Consider the following 23,132-nt stretch of genomic DNA (forward strand, 5'->3'; position numbering starts at 1 on the left):
TCATTTTTAAAAAAGTTATGGCAATTTTAAGTAAAAAAAATTGAAAAAATATCGAAAATTAGCGATTTTTAAATTTGTAATTTTTTGGGGGATTTCCCCCGTTTACGGGGAACGAGGGAATTTTTTTCAATTTTTGAGGGTAATGTCTTCGACTAGATACGATTTGTGATCTTTTGACATATTGTTCATCAAAATCGGTCCAGCGAGAGCTGAGATTGAGCGTTCACAGACACAAAAAAAAAAATAAAAAAATAAAAAAACACATCATAGTAAAATTAATACCTTCTCAGCTTCGCATCGAAGATAAAAGTTTGATATTTATTTCTGAACAATTAAAAAAACAAAAGTAAAGAAAACAATTTTTAATAAAATGCTTATTTGAGGTTTACACAAGGTTTTTTGAAGTTTTAATAAAAAAACAATAGATTACAATTTCATTAAGTGTAAAAGTTAATTAAATTGAATTATATAAAACTATATTTATAATACTGACTATTAATATATAATTTTTTTTTATTTATTAACTTTTATTACTAATATATATTTATATCAGCAAATTAATAAAAATAAAACAGGTACACTTATTAAAAAAAAAAAAATAGACAATTATTCTATTACATTTTTTCAAAGATTTCATGAAATCCACAAGAAGTGCAAGTACGTTCATAATTATCATCTTCTTTATTGTAAATTTCTTCTCCAAATTCATGTTCATGGGATGCATTTGTAACTTTAGTATATAGACTACTTCTTGTTGACATCCTTAACTCTATATACAGAAAGATAAATTATAAAACAAATAATACACAAAATGAATTTAAAATTAAAATAAAACATTAATTTATACTAAATTTACAAATTTATTTGAAACCTTTATCATATCAATGAGCTTGATTCTGTAGGATATCAATATTAAAATATTACAAAAAACAAATTTAAATAACAATTTATTACAAATTAATTATGTCCATCAATCTTTTTATAATTGACAAAAAAAACAATGCTAAATTTTGGTAAATTTCAGTATTATGCCCAATTTACAAAAATAAATTCAATAAACTACCGAAAATATATACAAATTCTTCTAGCACTTAATGTAGATACATCTTAAAAGTGCTAATAAAAAGGAGCATAATTAAAATGTAGCATGAAAGGGATAGATTCCCAGAACCATGGTGAAGATAAAATTAATTTAATTTAATTTAAAAGTATTAAATGAACCACTAACAAATAGTGAAGGCTCTAGTATTTGTATATTTATCAAGTTCTGAGATTGTATTCTCCTATCTTTTTAAGGCACTCGTATACAAAGTCAACTGTCCTATAGTGTATACAAGTTCCTAACAGATTATACAAGTAATTTTGTTTGGATACCAATTGCAGTTTAAATGTTTAGTTAAACTAGCATATAAATACTGATATTTGTAACAAATTAATATTTACAAAAGAATTTTGACACTAACATTGTATATTAAAATAAAAATTTTAAATAATTTTGGCAGTACTTTGTGAACAATTTTTATTTTTAATATTATAATTAATTTAAAATATTTAATTTTGTATAGATTTAAAGAATGCTGATTTTTCAAGACATATATCAAATGTAAAATTCATATCAAGTATAAAAATTTAAAAAAAATTTGACATGTGAAAGTTTTATTCAAACTCTTCTCACACCCAAATTTTTTATTGGATTTTCATTTAAGTATATAAAAGAAAGCTAATATGTAATATTACAAAGTTACTATAATTTTAAAATTCAGAAAAAATATTGACTTTTCCCATTTTTGACAATAACCAAATTTTGAGATACTTTTCTATATTCCTAAAATAATGGGTTTTTTATTCAATTTTTGGCGTTGAGTAACTTAAAAATGTAATCAATTTAAATATCTAATTATATTAAAATATTGAGAAACTATATGTGGGCATTCAGTTTAATCTTAGACTTGCTTGAATTTTTATTCATGACTATAATTGATCTTCTTGTTTAGAAATAATCACAAAATTAGAAATAAAGGAAACAGATAGGGTTTATTTCCAACTTCCTTATATTCCTAAAATATCTCCCTACAGGTTGATAATGGTTAATTATTAATCTATTATTTCCCATCTATCTCCCTTGAAAGACATTTATAATTGCCACCAGTGCTCGAATTGGCCAAAAATAAGTAGGGGAGCTCAACTTAACAATTTGAAACTGCGTCCCTAGCATTTTGAAGACCTTTTTTTTTACTCATTACTTTATTTAGTATTTATTAATAAATCATATTTCATTATCGTACTAATATTTAAAAAAAAAAAAAGAGGTGGTATTTTCCACCGTCCTCCTGTTCCAATAAAAAAAAGTAGTTGGGGTGCACAAAAAATTTTTAAAAAAAATAGAGGAGCTACGTCCCACTGCGCACCCCCCCCCCCCCCCAATTCGAGCACTGATTGCCACTCTATATAAGTAATCTATGAGGTTATTTAGTGGAAAATGAAAAGCAAAAATCACTAGGTCATCTAAAACTGATATTAGTTAATAGAGTTCAAAGAGGTTTAGAATTATTAAAAATAGATAATGAAGAAAAGATGGATGCTAACAAACAGGTGTAGAGATCTAGTGCTTCCTTAAATGCCTAGATTAAGTCAAGAGAAAAAATAAGTAAAAGAGATAATGAGAGAATTTCAAATAGGTTTTACAACTAATAAACCTATGACTGACCAAAAACATACTTAGCATATTTGTTAACATTTTATATACCATAATATTTGCATTTATAACAAATGTTTGTTTTACATATTATCTCTATTCCTTTAAAAAATTATTTTTACAAATTATTTCTGTAATAACATAATTTTAAAATACTTGCTTATTGTTTAGATATAAAATAATAAATTTATAATAATAACAATAATAATAGCATTTTGTTTATTGTTTTAGAATAACTAACCTTTAATTTTTTTTTGATAGTTTTTATACTTAGTTGCTTTTTTTTTTTCTTCTCGAAGCTCAATTTGTCTTTCTATTTCTTCCTCAGAACCCCATACTTCTAAAGCTCTTTTTTCAATCTATATTAGAGTATAATACAATTAACTATGAATTCATTTAATGAATGTACAATATTTTAAATAAAATGTATCAAAATAAACTATCTGATAAAAAATATTGAATAGTAACTATCAAATTTAGTTATTTTTACTATGTATTCTCAAGTAGTGTAATTTATTTAATAAAGAAATTCATACAAGCTAATTAAACCCAAGCTCCATAACATTTCCTAGTATGATAAAATAAATCTCCTACCTTTGTGTTTTAAAAATTATCAGGAAACCTTTCTTACTTGTTATAAATTTCTAAATACTATTGAGTAGGGTATAATAAAAATTGCATTTGATAGCCCGAACATGAGTTAAACAGACAATGATGAAGACCTATCTGTTTTTTAAAAAATTAATATTATAAAAATGAAGCTAAAGAGGGTTTTTTTGCAACTTTATTTGGTTTAATACAATATATACAAGCATGTACAATCAGTAGTGAACTTTGACAAATATTAGTTAATATAAATAATTTACATGAAAGGAAATCTCACATTAAAAATACCTTATGAATACTATTTATTTACTCAGAATGAAGTAATAAAACCCATTTTTTTTTTTTTTTTTTGACGTTTAGGAGAATTAACAGGTAGAATCAGTAGTTAAGTTTGCATTTAGTTTATTTGAGTTTTATTTTTTTGAAAAAAAAATTAGATAAAGTTAATTGTAGTTAACACAATATTGAATCAAATATTTTGAACATTTTTATTAAGTAGTTTTTGTAATTAATAATCAATTGCTTTTATTTTTAAACCAACACTTAATACAATTTAATAAAACAATCTTGAGATAAATATCAAACCTAAAACTATTATAAATAAAATGACTTAAAAATAACTAGAGAAATTTTTTTTTTAAAGAATAAAATTTTAAAACATACTATTACTATAAATACTATTACTAACCTGAAGAATTAAGTATAATTTCATTTCACCCCATTTAGGATTATGTGGGTTTTTACCAAGGATATATTTTAATGGAGGTGAGCGCAAATCAATATCACAGTCTTTCAATAAATATTCTTTTTTTGCTTCAGTTTTTGTAATTAGATCAAATTTTTCTTTTCCATACAAATCTCTATAAAATTAAAATACACTATAACCACAACACTGAGTGCTTATAATACTAAATAGAAATAATACTTGCAAGCATCACACACTGGATGATCAAAATGTGTCATTAAATAGGATAAACCAAATTCATCATTACATTCTAAACATACAGGCTGCTCTAATTTGGAGATTATTGGATTTGATGGTTCTTTCAGACTAACCTGACATTAAAAAAAAAAAATTACCACAAATAAAAAGTAACCTTATTGCAATAGATAAAAGTTTAAAATATATACTGGAATTGAAGAGTGAATGCTATTTTTATTATAAATTTTAGAGAGATTATTTAATAATATAAATGTATAACTCTGATATAAGGCTCTAATCTGATATCTATCAAACAGTTAGCAATAGTCAATGATCACACAATATAAATATAAAAAATGAAACTTTTGTATTCATAGAAAAAATATTTACATTATATCTTTTCTGTGTAATTAACTTACACAGTTAAATCAACTAAATTAGTTACAAAATAAGTTAAGTACAATCGGGATTTAACAAAGTAGAGTTGAGGCATTTTTTGAAATTGGTATTTATTGATATCTGACAGTAATTAAAATCAGTGTCTTGAAATATTTAGATATGTATTTTAATAAATTAATAAAAATGTATCATATTTACTAAAAATTTTATGATTTTCAATTAAAGAGACTGAATATTCATATATGAAATGTCACAAGAATGTTTTCTTTTTTTAATAAAACATTATATAAAACAAGCATTAATTTGAATTAATGTAGAATTATGTAATTATTCTGTTACTATACAAAAAATATATAAATCAAGAATTTTTACCAAAATACATGATTTTTCAATTTAGTAATTATAACTCCTAGAAATCAAAATTTCAGATAATTTTCTTTTTTATCTTGAAATATATTGTATTAGCTTTGATTAGGTATAGATTAAAAAGTCAGGTTTTTTAAAACATAATTAAAAATTGAAAAGAAATATTTTTATAGAAATTTTAAGCTGCCACATTACCTTAGTTATTGATTAGATTTTCAAAAAAGTATGTTGTTGGCAAGGAAAATGTCTAAAGTATTACAAATAAAAATTTTGCAGAAATCTGTCCAGTTTTTAAAAATTTAATTCAATACAAATTTAAAACTAAAAAAATATATATATTGACAGTTTTATGAAAATTGAAATTTATTTTATGACATTTTCCTTTAATGTGGTGATTGTAGGGAATTAAATATTATGATGATGATAATTTAAACTAGATTAGTTTTGTGACCTTTTGAGTTACAAACGAGCAAAATTGTTTCAGTAGGTGTAGAGTAATTGTATTTACTGACACAAAATAAACAGCAAAATAAAATCAATAGCTTTTTAATTAGGCATAGAAGCTAGTAAAGAATTTTATTCAAATTTAAATTAACCTTTGCTGAAGGTTCTCATAAAGTCCGAATCATAAAATAAGGGTCCTGAAGATAGTAAAAATGTTGCCAAACTTTTTTTATATTTGTTTTAATTTAAAAGCAGATCAATCATATTTGCATTTTAAAAATAAATATTTACATGCATATATTAGTTTTGATGCAAAGCTGATAATGTATACAATTTACTATGATGAAGACATTGCCCTTAAAAATTGAACAAATTTCAATTTAAATGAATGTTTAATTAAAGCTTATGTAAAAAAGAAAATTCATCTTATTGACCTATCTTCTATGTGCAAATGGCTACCATAGTTAAAAATTTTGCTATTTGTGTTTCAAATTTTTATTTTAGGATATTTACAAGAATTGGCCATAGTAATGAGACCTCTGATTTTTACAAAAGTTATATTGAATATAAATTTTAACTTATTTTGAATATTTTACCTCCCTTAAGTTAGGAAGACTTTGAATTTTTGAAGTAGCTTAAATTGCTTTTATATGTGATATACAGTTGCCGCGTCAGTAACACTTCAGTCTTTCACGCTTAAGGTAACACGTTTTGTACCCCTGCTGTCGCAATGATTTTTTTTCTCAATTTTTTTTGAGGTGGAAAAAAATTTTAAATTCGTTTGATTTTAATCATTAAGGAATTTCTTATTCATATTAAAATTATTTTACTATATGGTTTTTCTTTAGTGTATGTCATTCATTTTTCATAGCTCTCACTGTACTAATTTTTTTCAATGAATTTTCTATTTAATGATATCAATTCAATACTTACAAGTTGACCTAAAATAGTGTTTAAAAGTTAAACATTTTTAAATTATAAGCTTTCATAAAAAAAACCTTAATGGAACAAAAAAAAAAAAATAGGTTAAACATGAAATTTTTCAGATTATTTTTAACATATTAAAAATCAAAATCATTAACAATTTGAAAAAAATGTTTTTTTTGTTTTTAATATATTTTATAAATGTAAATACTCTTTTTGACTTATTAATCTTTAAATATAATAATCTTAAAAAATAGGTGATATAAAAAATCTAATTAGAGATTTGAAATCGAGCTAAAATAGGTTTAGAAATGTATATTTTGATCTTTGATGAAAATTTCTAATAGACCAATAAATTTTTTCATAAGTAACAAATATATTTTTTTTTTTTAAGTTTGCATCAAGCCCTTCAATTTTTATACATGTTTGCCATAAAAGTAACAACTACTTTATAATTTTTAATAATTTCTCCATTAAAAATTACAAAATTAAATTATTAATTATCAATTTCATACTAAATTTCTATAATAAATGTTTATTCATATATTATACTTATAAATCATATAAATTTTAATCAGGATATAAATAAGAAAATATGATTTCATTTTGCTTTTAGAATTATCCACCAATTTATTAAACTATCTACAGAATTTCATCGAAGCGTTAGTTATGATTGTGATTTTAATTACTATCAGATATCATCTATACTTGTCCCATCTATGCTGTGAGCCCACTATGCTACTGTTGTTTTTTTTTAAGTTAAAATAAAATGCATCCCTTATATATTTTTTTATATAAATTCCTCTTTATAAATTATTATATTAATTGTTTATAAAGGGGTTTCATTCTTTTTATGAAAGTATTATATCTAAACTTGTGCATAATATGATAAAATTAATTATTTGCTCTCTCTATAGATATTTTAATTAATATTACTTTATAATGTATTTATACATGAAAACTTTTTAACATGTGTATACCATTCTATAATTTAACTATACAATTGTCTGAATATTAGATAAATCAAAGAACTACTAATTAGGAATAATTAAAGAAACAGAAGTTAGTTTTTCTTTTGAAATAATCCACCAATTTCTTAAAATTAAACACTATATACAGATTTGCCAAGAAGCATTTCTTATGATAATGATTTTAATCACTGTCAGATATCATCTATACTTGTCTAAACTATTCTTTGTCATCACTTTGATACTATTTTTAATTTAATAATATATAATTTAAATTTTATTTTACTTATTACTTTATAAACTACAGATTTTATTAATTTATATGTACACCTTATTATTTGATATTGCATCATCACTATTGAGTAAAAATCCAGCTTCAGTATCAACATAAGATTGACCAGCAACAACAATTGCATTACTTGAAGTAGATGATTCTGATTTCGGGGTAGATCTATGAAACACAATTGAATAGTTATAAATTTCCAGTATGTTATAGATAGTTATAAAGAGTATCAGTAAAAGTTTTTTGCTGACGACTTTATTTTTTAGTATAAAAGCCAAAAACTTGATACAATACAACATGTCTCTAAGAAATAGTCAAAAACTTACCCATAATCTCAAGAAACTGGTATTAAATTCTTTAGTCAAAAATCTAATTGCATTATTTATCAAAAAAAGCACAAAAAACATAATAGTTCTATTTGTATGCTTTTGTATTTATTGATTTCAAACAGTAAGTCAATCAAAATAATAGGAATAATATTTGACAACAAGATGATCTGGTTCCAAGTTAAAAGTTAAAAGTGACCTTAGTTTTTCAGTTTTAGTTATAAAAAAAACTTAAAAAATCTTAAATAAAATATTAAATATAATAAAAATGATAAGCCCATTCCACATTAGGAGGGGAAGAACAAACTAATAAAATAACACAGACAACTAATCAGATCTAAAATTAGTTATGGGGCTATTATGTACCATACAGCTAAACATATATATAAAAAATTTTAAAATTTTCAAAAAAATATATATAGTTATAAAATTATATATTTTTTTTAATATAAAAAAAATTACAAACAATAAGTTTAAAAGGTAGTTCAAGTATGTAAAAAAACATTAAAAATATTAAAAAAGTGTATAAAAAGTCAAATGTAAGTTAGACTATTCCATTTATATATATTTAAAATTATTCAACTTTAATAATAATAATAAGTTCATTAAATTTAAAGACAAATGCACAATATATATTTTTTGTGATAAAAAATAAACTGTTAATTTTGTCAAACAATCTCTCAATTTTATTGAGTCAAAAAATAATTTGTTTTTTTTTTTTACAACCGTTAGGTTGATTAATACCATTGGTATATCCTTGGGAAATTTAAGTGCAGTGGTTTCCCGTTGCCTTCTTCACTGGGAACATGGTGCTATTTCGCAACCGAAGAAGCACACACATGTTCACCCATCCGTTCACCTACGGTGGTTGGCACAGCTTAACACTAGAGTTTTGTCAATAACTAGTGTGACCAGCCACACCACGCCCCCTTAAAAAATATACCAAACATTAATTATTCCTCATTACCAATTATTTGTTTTTACTGAGCGTTTTAAAATATATTAGTCCAGTTTAAACACCTTTAAATTAGTTTTGTAGAAAACAAGGTGTGCACCATACTCTATCACTCATACCTGTTGATCAACTGTGAATGCCAACCCTCAGTCTTATCTCATCAAAACAAGTCTAACTTTTTTTTTATTGCAAAAAGCTATCAGAAACCAACAATAGTTTTAATAACTTCAAAAAAAGAAGTCAATAAAATTTTTTATTAATATAATAAAACTATTTCAAGAAATTAAATAAAAATAACTTTTGTTGGATACAATTTTAAATAAATAAATAATTCAAAATTTTAAAATTACTTTTTATATGGATGTAAATTAATTCTAACTTTGAATTTCTCTTGTTTAATAGCTAAAGCTTTTTTCCTGTTTTCTTCAATTCTTTTTTTTTGCTCTTCTGTCAGTCCCATTTTGTATAAATAAACTTTTAATAAAATTATAATATCAAACTTTTTTATATAAATTAAAGTTCTTACACACACTTGTATACGAATATATTATAACATTCAAATAGTTTAGAACAAANAAAGTTCTTACACACACTTGTATACGAATATATTATAACATTCAAATAGTTTAGAACAAAAACGATAAAAAAACTTTAACGGTTTAATTAATGAAATGACTACTATTAAATTCTTAATATGAATTAGTCTTATCTAATGATGATAGGCACTCCAAATGAACACTATCAAATTATTCGATAGTCTAAAGCTATCGATTCATCCGAATGTTTTCGATAACTATCGAATAGTGTTTAACTATCGCACAATCGACACCGAATTACTGACTAATCAACAGTTATATTGAATGTGTATGGTGGTCTCTGTAATAGAATTATTGTATATTATAACATTTAATGATAGCACTTCCGTGTGTAACGGATATATGAGTGAGTTAGCGACATGTCTGAGATATTTTATATTTGTTTAGTCAAGCGTTGTTAATTAATTAAAAGGTAAAGACTACAGTCTAATAATCGATATTGTAATTTATATTATAATAAAAATGAAAGCATTTATATTTCTATCATATTGTTTATTCTATTACCACAAAATATTAACATATTTTATTATAAACGATGTCGTGTGTTCAAGTTACTTAACGTCTATCACCATACATTCCCGCCTTAACTACATGTACCAAGGTCAGTTCAGCTCTTTACGGTGTTACAAGAATAAATAAATATAAAATTATTAATGGTCCCTTCAATAAGTCTGCAATATACCCATTCAATGCATTAAAATGCTTGTAATTCAATAATTTGAAATCGACCCATTAACACTTTTTGTCTGAAGAGAACAAGACAATTTTGAAATTTCAAAAAAATGATTAGTTATTTAAATGTTTTTCATTGCTAAGGACAACCCAACCAGACAATAAATATTTTTAACTTAAAACTAAAGATTATTAAAAAAACCGCAACATATTTACTACACTATAAGTCAAAACCTGATAAGACACGGCAAATGGTAATACATAGATATCAATATTAGTATTAAATTTATTGAAATATAAACAACTATCGATATAAATTTATAATAGTAGTGATCCCGATTTTCATTTTTGACAAATCGCAGTAAAATTCTTTGTGGTTAATGAAAACTAAATAGTTCTCAAAGTATTTACTTTTTTTTAAACTTCAAAATATATAATAATCGTAACAAAATAAAGTCGTAAACGTGGTTATCTGCTTAATTTGAAGCTTTGGTAATACTTGATAATATAAAAAAATGAAGGCATTTAATCTCCCTGCTTCTCAAGTAGTCAGCTGTGTGATAATATTCATTGATTTGAGTTTTTACAACACTAAAGTTATGTGATTTTAATTTACTCATTAATTGTTGGGTAGTAGTTATAATAAAATTTAGAAAAATTTCTGCAAATGATATTCTCTTGCAACTATACGTTGTGATTTTCATTGTCATGACGGGATTTTTTTATAAACAATAATTCATTTTTAACAATTTCTTTGAAAAACTTAATAGTTGGTTTTACTCATATTTAGTTATATATATTTAGTTGTATTTGATAATTTATTAATAATCAATTAATTAATTTCAGAAGAATAATAAAAAAATAGTGCTTAATGAAAGACTGTAAATCATATTCAGTAGCACCACCACTAGCAGATATTGCATTACGGAATCTTTGGAATTTGGATATGGCACTAGATATAAATACCCGTAATGAAACAGTAGAACTTTTAAGTCGTGAAGCTGATTGTCTGAAACACAAACTCGAAGAAGAAAGAAAAAAATTAAATGATGTTTCTTGTTAGTAAATTAATATATTTATATATACAAAGGGTCTTAGATTTTACTGAAAATTTTTATAACTTTTGATTCAGTTATCATTTTGCTTTTTTTTTTATTTTTAACAAGATCAAATACTTATTGCATTAATAAGTTATGAAGGCATCCCCTCTTGAATACACCAATGGCTGTAATAATAGTGATCTTCTATCTTTTGTTTTAGCAAATATTTTTTTATTAACATTTTGTTTCTGAGCAAATTTTAAAGTGAAACATAATTTTCTTTGTCCTAAATTCTAAACTAAAAGATATACTATTTCATTTATTATAATTATTGTTTTAACAATTGTTTAATTGCAAAAACATTTCAATACTATTACTTTTATAATTCAAACAAAACTAAGCTTCAAATCTAGTTTTCAATCTCAGAGCTCAATAACTTAAATTATATTTTAATTTAAAAAAAATTTTGAGAATATATATTTATATATATTATACTTATTAATTATAGTGGCAAATGTTGCTGAGAGATTGGAAGAAATCTCATTCTTAAATATTAAACCAAGAAGGTTATTAAAAGGAAGTCAAGCTAAAATGCTTTGTTGTGATTGGTCCCCTGATAAAAGACATATTGTCTCATCTTCCCAGGTAATTTATTAATTTTATTAAAATATAATACAACCATTGTATTTATCATACTAATTCTTTATAAATATTTTAATATATTCATAAATTATAAACTTAATTAAAATTATAAATATACTTGCTCGGTATTGGTATATGTGTATACTAGGATGGTAAATTACTTATTTGGGATGCATTCACTTCTACAAAAGAACAAACTGTGGCAATGCCAACAACCTGGGTGATGGCATGTGCCTATTCACCTTCAGGCAACTTGGTTGCATGCGGGTAAGATCTTTTTGGGTAAAATATTTTTGCAATTTTCGTATGAAATTATTTATTTTACTTTTTTATAGTCATCAAAATTATACTGTCTTGATGATTTTCTCAAATTAATAACATTATATTGATAAAAAAAATTAAGAATATTTTAAAGCATAACTGAAAAAAAATTTATAGTTACTTTTATTATTTAAATTTATTAGATTATATCTTTAAGACAGTAATAAGTAAAAATAAATGAACTATTAGTCAATAACCACTTTTAAAGTTATCTTTTAAATTTAGTGAGATGTATTTATGAGCTTTCTCTGACAAGTTAAAAATGTTGAGACAATTTAACAATTATATATATTATATATAAAGTTGATATATAGCTTGATTTAAAAGTATAAAAAATATTAGCTGTCATTTAATTTCTAGTTCTCTCATTTTAACTATTTAAAAAAAAAGAATCAAATGAACAAAATGTGTCTAAAACTATACAATGTAAAAAATGTTACAAACCCTGATTTTTGGGGTGAAACCAAACATTTATTTTTTAAATTTATCTTAAACACAATACAAATATTTAATCAAACACAAACTAAACATTAAATTTAATCATTTTCAGGAAAAAAAATTGTTTTATTATTATTTTCAAATATATTGATGTATTTTTATTATTGAACAAATTCAATATAATATTTAATTATATTAGTTTGATTTTCAAACTGATTTACAAAGAAAAAGTTTGGTCCAAATGTTTTCATTTTAAGTTTAATTTTTGAATGGAATCTAACATCCTAAGTTCAAATTCAATTCAGTTCAAAAATTAAAAAGTTCAAACATATGACAAAACTTATTCAACTTATGACAAAATAATAATTGTTCTTCTACTGGATATTTTATAAATTTTTAAAAAAATTTTTGAAGTTCAGTGTGTGAATATTTATAATAGTAATCCCAATATCATAAAGTAATGTAAAGTAATGGTAAAGTAACTTTACCATACCTCTCCCAACTATTTCTTAAAATGTGAATAATTTTAATATAGTTAGTTTGTGGTGGTTATTGGCCAGTCATTTTCATTTAGGCACATTTTGTTATAATCAATTATTAAAACACATTGAATGATTGATTTATCAATTACTTATTAATAGATTAAGCATTTGAAAAAAAATTATTTAAAATAATGATATACATTTAAATAAATATTGATACAATTTCTGTATTATTAAGAGTTTAAGAAAAAATCAACATTTAGAGAAAAAATTCTTGTCATTAAAATTTTGATGATCATATTTATGATTTTTATCAAATTTCTCATGAGTATCTTTTTTACTTCAATATTTTTTGAAACTTGATTTATAATAAAATGTTGAATATTATGAATGTTTTAGTATAAAATAAGTAATACAAGTATAATTCTGTATAGTATTATTGTGTTTTAATTTATTTTTTACTCTAATTATCTTTATTGTCAATTGGAAAGAATAAAAACAACTCAAAATATAAAGCCAGGAAAATTCTGTTAATTTAGCTCTAATAGTTATTAATAACGAGGGATTTCTTATGTTTTTGTACAGAAAATGTATTTTAATTGCTACTAAGGATATTATATTCTTTTTTAAGCAATATCTTATTAAAATATATTTATATATAGGGTGAACAAAATCTGTTAAGACACTCATTTTTTCATAAACTATTAAATTTTAAATTTTTGTAAAGAGAAAAAATATCAGGTTCCACTACATTCTCTACAATAATATGTAGTTATATCATTTTTTTTTTCTTCGAAAATAAAAATCCTTATTTATAATTTTCTTAAATAGTAATCTTAATACTATTTGCATGGATACCAGTTTCATAATAAAATATAAATCATTACATTATTAACTTCTAATAAATGTTTGTAAATATGTAAAAATTAAATAAGTTTTTCAAAAAATGTGTATAAAATTTTTTTTTTTAATTATATTATGAAAAATAAATATTTCTTTTTATAAAAATCACATTTTCCCTTATTCTTTAAATACAAAATAAAAGGTCTTAAACAAACTAAAATAGACTGAAAATAATGTTCAAATTTGGATGGCTATCATGTTTTTTAATCACATGTTAAGTGTTATAGATTTGTAAAAAAACAATAATTTTTTTTGGTCAGATATACAGGGTGTATAGTCCAGTTTTTATATCTATATAATTTTTAATACAGTAAAATTATTGTTACTTTTTTTATAAAATAATCTTTACAGTTTGTTAAAAACTTATTTTTTAATGTTTGTGTCTAACAATAAATAAAATTTAAATAACATTAAAAATTTTTTTTTGAAATTTCATAATAGTTATTTTAGTTATTATCTTACAAAAAAATATTGACGGATCAATATCAACTTTAAGATAAGTACTCATTAGTGAAAGCATTTTAATATATAGAGTATGTACGTAGTGAGGGTGGGTAAAGTTCATACGTGTGTATGTATACTCTGCCTACACTCCATACTAACTCTATATATTGAAATGCTTGTAACTCAATAAGTACTCATCTTAAATTTAATATTGATCCATCAATATTTCTTGTAAAAAAAGAACTAAAAAATGGCTATTTTTAAATTTCAAAAAGTTAAAAAGTTTAAAGTTTAAAAATTAAATATTATTATTATTATTATTATTTTGTAATAAAAATAAATAAAAAACAATATATTTTTAACATGTTTGTTCAAAACAGTAAAATTGTTATGTTTATCCCTAATATCTTATAAGGGTATTGATTTCATATTTTTATGTGATAACATAAATATTTAATAAGTTTATGAATTAGAAAATTATCTAATTTAAAAAAATGACTGATGTATAATAACTTTTATCTAAAAGTTCAGAAGTTTTTTATAATTTTAAATATAGACAATAAGTTAGGCACAGATTATGCCCTGATTTTGAAATCTGTGAATCAATTTTTTCTCAAAATCAATTAGGCTTGCTTTAGTAAGAAGCTATTTTATTTTTTTCAACTTGTGTATTTTACAAATATATTAAAATTAAGCAGGCCAAAACATCTATAGAAAATTAAAACTATGTTTATTTACAGCTTATTTACTAACATATTCTGTATACATTATAATTATTATATAAGATTAATTAAAATAAATTAATCAAAATAAATCATTTTTACGATTATTAAATGTATTTAATTAGCAAAGCATTAATGGTGAAACAAAAAAATTAACTAAAAATATAATTTAACAAATAAATAAATCTTTTATTAGAATTTAACTATTATTAATGTTATTTGGCACATATAAGTGATAAAAAATAATTAAGATTATACATTTTATGATTAAAATTAAACATTTATCAAAAAATACAAATCTTATCTGCATGTGCTCATTAGTCATAGAATTTATTTAATTAACTATTTATTATTATTATTAAAAGCACCTTTAAAAGTTGAATAAAAAAAAGCTTGTTATTATTTTTTAATAATTTAATATTTACATTTTTAGTGGCTTGGATAACAAAGTTACTGTATTTAACATTTCTAATCCTGAAGAAGATCCATCTGTTAAAAAGAAAACTGTTGGAACTCATACCAATTTTATGTCTTGTTGTTTGTTTCCAAGCTCAGATCAACAGGTAAAATTAGAAATTATTATACTTATTTAAATTTAAGACTTGTGTACTTGATGATTAGTAGTAATATATTAATAAATTTAATAGTTTATGATTTTGTTCCTGAATATAAAATAATTTTTTAAATTTTGAAATGACCCATATAAGTTTTGTTGGAAACATGTTGTGCTTGAGTGAGAAACTATTTAAAATATTACAATAGGTAATTGTTAGAATTTGATTTTGTTCTTCCAAGTAGTACTAATTTTTCTGTCTTCTAACACAAGTAGTAAATTACAAAATAGGAAATTATTTATATACAGGTGATTCTTTAATCATAAAATTACTAATAGAATAAAAATAATTTTGAAAAAAAAAATGTTTGGTTACTATTAGTTACATATTCTTCTTAAATTATTAAATATGTTATACTTTTTAAGTTCATCCCTTATGCCTTTTACAGGTATCAACTTTGTGTTTAAATCAGAACATATATTTTGAATTTAATAAAATATTTGAGGTTTTTTTTTTAATAGTAAATGGGGTATGAATTTTATTGTTAATTATGACTATACATAGATATGATAAAATATTTGAATTTATATTTTAATACTAAATGGTACTTGAATTTTTAACATAACAATTATTGTTTATTATATAGAAAACTTTAAAATGTTATAGTTTTGAGTTAATATACATGTATAATTCACAAGAGATTACAAATACAGGAAGCTAATTGCTTTTGTATGACGTCGCTATTCACAGATAAGCATTTTTTACTGTCAATCATGACTTATCAATAGATATGCTTTCTTTATTGCCAGTTGGTGTATTTATAAACTCACAATATTGTGCCTTACTATTATACCTTAAATATAATTGACAATAAACATTGTGTATCTGTGAATAGCGACATAATAAAAAAGCAATTACCTTCATGTATTTGTAATTCCTTGTGTATTATACACATATATGAATTCAAAACTATGAAACGTTAAAGTTTTGTATCTAATAAACAAAAATGATTATGTTCAAAATTCCAATGTCATATAGTAAAAAAAATAAAAAACTCAAATATATTAAAATCACAATGTGTTCCCATTTGAAAAAACAATGTTAACACCCGTACAAAACATACAAGAAATTAATTTATAAGCTTGAATTATATTTGTAAGGTTTCTTTAATTTTTTAAGTTCAGTCAGTTTAGTACAATTATTCCTTTTAAACTTTTTTTTATAAAAAAAAATGTAGAAAATTATACTTAGTTAAAAGTTTTAACTTAAAATTTGTCACAATATGTTAATATTGTTTAATTAACTAAGAACATTTACTTTGAGTTTATATCATTTATTCTAATACCATATGTTTAAAATAAATGGAACACCAATATAAGTTTATGCGTGTATTTTTTAGATATTAACAGGAAGTGGAGATGCCACAGCTGCTCTATGGGATGTAGAATCTGGTCAAATGTTGCAGTCATTTCATGGTCATACTGGAGACATAATGTCTATTGATCTATCTCCATCAGAAACTGGCAACACATTTGTATCAGGTGTATGTAAATTTTATATATTATTATTTTAGCTTTGATGCGAAGCTGAGAAGGTATTAATTTTACTATGATGTGTGTTTTTTTTTATTTTTTTATGTCTGTTACCACTTTTTCTGAACTCTCATTGACCTGATTTCTTTCAACGCTACGTCAAAAAATCACAAATTGTATCTAGTCAAAGACTTTATCCACAAAAATTTCCCTCGTTCCCCGTAAATGGGGGAAATCACCAAAAAAATTACAAATTTAAAAATCGCTAGTTTTTAAAAAAATTTTTTATTTAAAACTGCCATAACTTTTTTAATAATGATTATATCAAAATAATTTTTTTTTATAGATACATAAAGTATTTACCTATCATTTTGTATATTTTTTTTATAAATTGGATCCTTTACCTGCCCACAGGGGAAGATTCAAAATGACAACTTTTTCACAAAAAATTACCTTAAAAAGTGTTCCTCAAATATTGACACTTTTATATATACCTTAAATTAAAGCTTATATAATATACTTTATTATAAAAAAAAAAAAATTCGGACTTTATTTTGTCTTCACAGTGAAAATGGCTACCGTATACCATTTTTGTGTTAAAATTCTCGATTTTATATTTTACAATTTCAACTTTAAAATGCTATAACTTTTTGAAAAATGTATGGATTAATACAATTTTTTTATGAGAAATAATATTTATATACCTCTTTTGTTTTACATACTTTTTTTTTATTATGAACTTGTATAACTTTTCAATTAATCATTAGTAATACACATAATGATATAGAAATATAACCTGTATGTTTTTTGGGTTTCGTAAAAATTTTGCCAGTTTGTGATGTGACCACCTCTTTATGCATAAACGATATTGATTTAACACTATCTCTTTCTACGCAATTTTGAAAATGTCAGTTTTGACTATAACAAAAATTGATTACTTGTGGCTAATATTATTTAAAATAAAAAATAAAAAAATTGCTTATACACATTTAGAAACAAGGCTACTATCAACAGTGCTAAACCTACTCATACTATAGTATGTGTAACTATAATAAATATTATGGTTTTTTTTTTTTGCTCATCATATCTTAACTTTGAAAAAGGGATAAAAGACTTGTCAGCACAGGCCTGATAGCAACTCATAAACTTCATTTATTATCATACTCCACAAGAAAAAGTCCAGTCGAAATTACATATGAAAATTCAATAAGAAGTTTAGCTCAGAACTCTGTATTGGCCTTAGATCCCCAGGTTTATTAGAATCCCAATGTAAGTAATTATGTCAAATTTTTTTTTCTGAAATTTCCGTGTAAGGTGTTTATCTATCAACAACTATTAAATGATCAAAACTAAGGTGCTCAAGATAGTGCGAAAAGGGATGGATTATTGAACAATAAATAATTAGATAATACAGATTATTTTGACTGGTGGTAAATTTTTATATCTACTATTTTTTTAGATATGTAAACACTTATAAATTACCTTGAATATTAGTATTTTTAATGATAATTACATTTTTATTTACTACTTTTAGTTAATCTTCAAGCATTTTCTAATATAATTTCTTGTACTATATAATTATTATTACATAATTTTAGAGCTGTGATAAAATGTTACTTTTATGGGATATGAGAACTGGTCAAAGTGTTCAATCATTTGAAGGTCATTTATCTGATATAAATAGTGTAAAATTTCATCCAAGTGGAGACGCTGTGGCATCTGGTTCTGATGATTCCACTGTAAGTGTATTAAATTAAATAATAGATTTTGATATTATTTAATAACATTTTGTCTAATTATTACTAGTGATGGGCATTTTCGAATATTTTGAACAATCAATAACTATTCGAATTGTTTTTATACAACCGAGTAGTGTGTTTTTAGCATAAACTAACGAATAGTTTTAAAAAATATTCGAATGGGCTAGCGAATAGTTTCAAAAAATAATCTATTATTTCTATTTAAAATTTTTATTAAGTAAACTTAATTATAATAAGAAGATAATTAACAAATACTTAAAATAAATTATTATACAATTATTAATAGTAAAAAGTACTATTTTATTTATTTTTAGTTTGTCAGTAGTTGGTTAAAACTGATAAATATAGGTCAATTCATTATTAAATTCGTTTTAGGTTCATAACTTATACCTTGTAATTGTATCAACTAACTTATAATTTAGATAATAATATTATTAATAAAATGACTAATCGATAACAACTTTTGCACTAGTATTTCAGAAGTTATAGCATCTTAAAAAATGAACTGGGGTGAGTTGCAGGTATATATTAGGGTGGCTCTTGTTTTATTAACTTTCATTAATCGATCTCTATACCCGCCAAATTTGTTTTTTTTATATGAAAGTTATTCGTGTTTTGATAAAATTTGGTTTTGATAACTTATCCCCTTCAAATCCGAATCGGAGTTAAAAATTCGCTCAAAAAAGTAATTTTTCATTTTTAGATTATTATTTTTAAAACTAACACACTTTGCGTAACAATATATAGAATATAAATTATAGATTTTAATATTTTCTTCTAAAATAGTATTTACAAAAATTTTCTAAAATTATTTTTACTTGCTCAAAAAAATAAAATAAAAAAATTATTTCTAAAATCTGCTAAAATTCATTTTTTGAATATAAATCATTCTTAATTTTTGAAATAATCATTTTACAGCAAAATGTTTCATAAAAAATAATACGTAAAGTTAAATTTTCTAAAATATTGGTCTTATGTAAAATTATAGTCAGATTTATAGTTTACTGTTTTAATTACATTAACGATCTAAATAGGATTGTTTAAATCTGTTTATTCAGGGTACTACGATTATAAATAGGATACAATTAATAATAAAAAAAAATTAGTGATGGACATTTTTAAATATTTTAAACTATCGATTAACTATTGGAATTGTGTTTATACCACCGAATATTTTATTTTTAGCATAAACTATCAAATATTTTAAAAACTATTCAAATATATTGTGTAACTATCAAATATTTTTACTATTCGAATAGTTTTGGAATGACTATCGAATAGTTCTTTAGTTACTATTCGATATTTCCCATCATTAATTATTACACTAATGACTATACTATATATATTTATTACTAAACATTAAATAAAAAACTAAAAATGCCTCTAAAAATCTTTGACGAATAGTAATTTGTACATATAAAATTTTGCTTTACTATAAAAAATACATTTTAATTGATCAAAATAGATATTATAATGAATTTAACATTGTATTAAAGCTTTTATGGATTGTTGCATTATTTGAAATATTTCCAGATGTATTTATTTGTGTGTTTAGTTGAATTCAAAACGTCAGCATTCAACTGATCACATGAAAAAATCTGAAAATATTTTTAATAAAGATTTAATATTATTTATTATTTTTATTGTTATTGTCTACTATAATTTTGTTGGTTTTGTTTTTATATCAATTTAAATAGCAAATAAATTATATTAAATGAATAGTATAATTACAAATATTTTGATATAAGTCTTCATTTTTGGAAATTATTGTTTAATATGTAATGTACTATTAATGTTGACCATATTTAACTTGTAATTACATTATGATTTTAGTGTAGATTATATGATTTAAGAGCAGATAAAGAAGTAGCTGTTTATTCAAAAGAAAGTATTTTATTTGGAGTAAATTCAATTGATTTTTCAGTTAGTGGTAAGTGCATATATAACATTATTTATATTAAGGTCATATGATTCTGTGGCTTTTAAAATAAATTATACTCAAAAGTAATCATTTCATTCTCTTCAGCATTTTAATTAAAAATATATCACTAAAAAAAAATACTACAGCTGTATTAAAATGATAGAAATGATGTGAAATTAGATAAGCTATTTGAATAATTCAAATAACTTTTTTGAATCTTGTTAGTTTGTAAAATGTTTGAAAAACAATTATTTTTTTTCTAACATTTTTCTAGAAAGAAATTTTACAATTTAGTACATACTCAATCTGTTTATATATTAATAAATTATAATGTATTGTTTAGGTCGAATACTATTTGGAGGATACACAGATTACACAATTAATGCTTGGGACAGTTTAAAATGTGAGAGAGTCAGTTTATTGTATGGTCATGAAAATAGAGTAACAAGTATAAAACTTTCACCTGATGGTACAGCTTTAGCCTCTGCTAGCTGGGATGCATCTTTGCGTGTAAGTTTTTTTTTTTGTCAATTTTTCCAGAGTATTTTCTAAACTACTTTAAATGAATTACAAAATTTTAAGTAGGTTATAATTTTTAAGTATGATTATCAATCATATATTATATATATAAGAGCTATAAATAGCTCAATTGGATAATGCTCTTTCTAGTATATAGGCACCTAACAAGGGAGCCGTAGTTCTAAAGTTCTGCAGATCAATATTATATTTAAGGCACTGCAGTTTTAATTAATTAATATTCTAATATTATATTACTATAAAGTCCTACAAAATCTTGTGTTTTCACTGTATCACTCCACCTGTACTACAAACCCACCCACTCAATATATTAAAATGCTAGTAACTCAATAAGTACTTATCTTAAAGTTAATAGTTGATCCATCAATATTTCTTGTAAAAAAATAACTAAAAAATGGCTATTTTTAAATTTCAAAAAGTTTAAAAATTAAATATTATTATTTTGTATTAAAAATAAATAACAAACAATATATTTTTAACATAAGTGTTCAAAACAGTAAGATTTCACAAAATATTCACTTAAAATTTTTATTAACTTTTATAAATATTTATAATGTATTGAAATTGAAAAAAAAAAGAATATAAATTTATTTCAATTTTTTTTTTTTATTAGACAAATAATAAAACATGCTTTTAACATAATACAAAACTATAAAATTGATTTTTTTAAATAAATAACAACATATTCAGTGGATCAAAAAATACAGAAATTATTTAAATTGGCATCCTGTATAAGAAATATTGTTATATTTAACATTATAATTTATTTTTATAAAACAATGTATGGAGTATAGATATTTATAGAGATGTTTATTAAGATTCATTTAAAAGTTAAGGTAATTTTATTAAAATTAGTAGAATAGATATTATCTTGTTATAATTGGCTAAAATTTATTAGTATTTGATGTTAAAATATTATTGTTAGTTTTTTATTTCTAATTCAGGAATTTATTCATGCAAGCATAGATCATTTTTATTGAAAAAATGTATATACTATATTAAGTAAAAAATATTGTTCTATTCTGTCATTCTTTACGAAATACAAACCAGTGTTTGATACTGTAGAATAAATGTAAAGAATAATTAGATCAAATTTATCAAATAAGTTTTCATTTATATATATCCACTTCTTAAATTATGTTGGTTCAAATTATAATTTGACAGTAATAAATAATCAGTTTGTATTTCCTCAGCTACATAACAATTCCAGTTATAATAGAGCATAATGATTTTTTCTTTCTACGCACAAATGTAAATACAAAAATATATTAATGAGTTATTAAAAAATGGATTATTTTTTAACTATGCTGTGTCATATTGGCAACTTGTAATGAATGGCCAATTCATTTTTATGTACATTTTTTTTATTATAAAGTTATTTATATATATATATATATATTATATTGTAATATTATACATAATATTGTAATTATTACTTATAAATATAATTTTTATTACAGATATGGGCCTAATTTAAAATGGAGAAAGAAGTAGATATCTAGTCAGTTATGAATCAAAATATTTATTTAATAAATGTAATTGGTGGTGACAAATTTATGCTAGTGATGGATTTTATTTGCATAATATAATATAAGCATAATATTTATGTCTATAATTAGTTAATATAATAAGTTTAATTTTTAGAATATAATTTGAATATTAAGAGAAAAATAAATTATT

The 23,132-nt window shown here is 22.6% G+C and overlaps 2 protein-coding genes across 4 annotated transcripts; one reads left to right on the plus strand and one right to left on the minus strand.

The window, feature by feature from the left end:
* Positions 1-395: 395 nt before the first annotated feature.
* Positions 396-10,321, minus strand: LOC126904661 (DNA repair protein complementing XP-A cells homolog). Of its 2 annotated transcripts, XM_050683866.1 has the most exons (7): positions 9,465-10,321; positions 9,239-9,403; positions 7,655-7,775; positions 4,227-4,357; positions 3,990-4,161; positions 2,937-3,054; positions 396-769 (listed from the first exon to the last, which is right to left on the minus strand). In XM_050683866.1, the coding sequence occupies exons 2-7, from the start codon at positions 9,346-9,348 to the stop codon at positions 615-617; spliced, it is 807 nt and encodes a 268-aa protein (XP_050539823.1). In that variant the 5' UTR covers positions 9,349-9,403; positions 9,465-10,321; the 3' UTR covers positions 396-614. The 2 variants fall into 2 exon arrangements, with proteins under 2 accessions (XP_050539823.1, XP_050539822.1); XM_050683865.1 differs by lacking the exon at positions 9,465-10,321 and having other exon boundaries at positions 397-769; positions 9,239-9,461.
* Positions 10,322-10,726: 405 nt separating this feature from the next.
* Positions 10,727-23,053, plus strand: LOC126904658 (guanine nucleotide-binding protein subunit beta-5). 2 transcript variants are annotated; one of them, XM_050683859.1, is made up of 10 exons: positions 10,727-10,925; positions 11,003-11,214; positions 11,705-11,841; positions 11,987-12,105; positions 15,582-15,711; positions 17,102-17,245; positions 18,833-18,973; positions 20,828-20,924; positions 21,259-21,425; positions 22,913-23,053. In XM_050683859.1, the coding sequence occupies exons 2-10, from the start codon at positions 11,028-11,030 to the stop codon at positions 22,922-22,924; spliced, it is 1,134 nt and encodes a 377-aa protein (XP_050539816.1). In that variant the 5' UTR covers positions 10,727-10,925; positions 11,003-11,027; the 3' UTR covers positions 22,925-23,053. The 2 variants fall into 2 exon arrangements, with proteins under 2 accessions (XP_050539816.1, XP_050539818.1); XM_050683861.1 differs by having other exon boundaries at positions 11,006-11,214.
* Positions 23,054-23,132: the final 79 nt, after the last annotated feature.

This window comes from Daktulosphaira vitifoliae, unplaced genomic scaffold (assembly GCF_025091365.1).
Source record: "Daktulosphaira vitifoliae isolate Bord-2020 unplaced genomic scaffold, ASM2509136v1 Scaffold_4, whole genome shotgun sequence".
Taxonomy (NCBI): Eukaryota; Metazoa; Arthropoda; class Insecta; order Hemiptera; family Phylloxeridae; genus Daktulosphaira; species Daktulosphaira vitifoliae.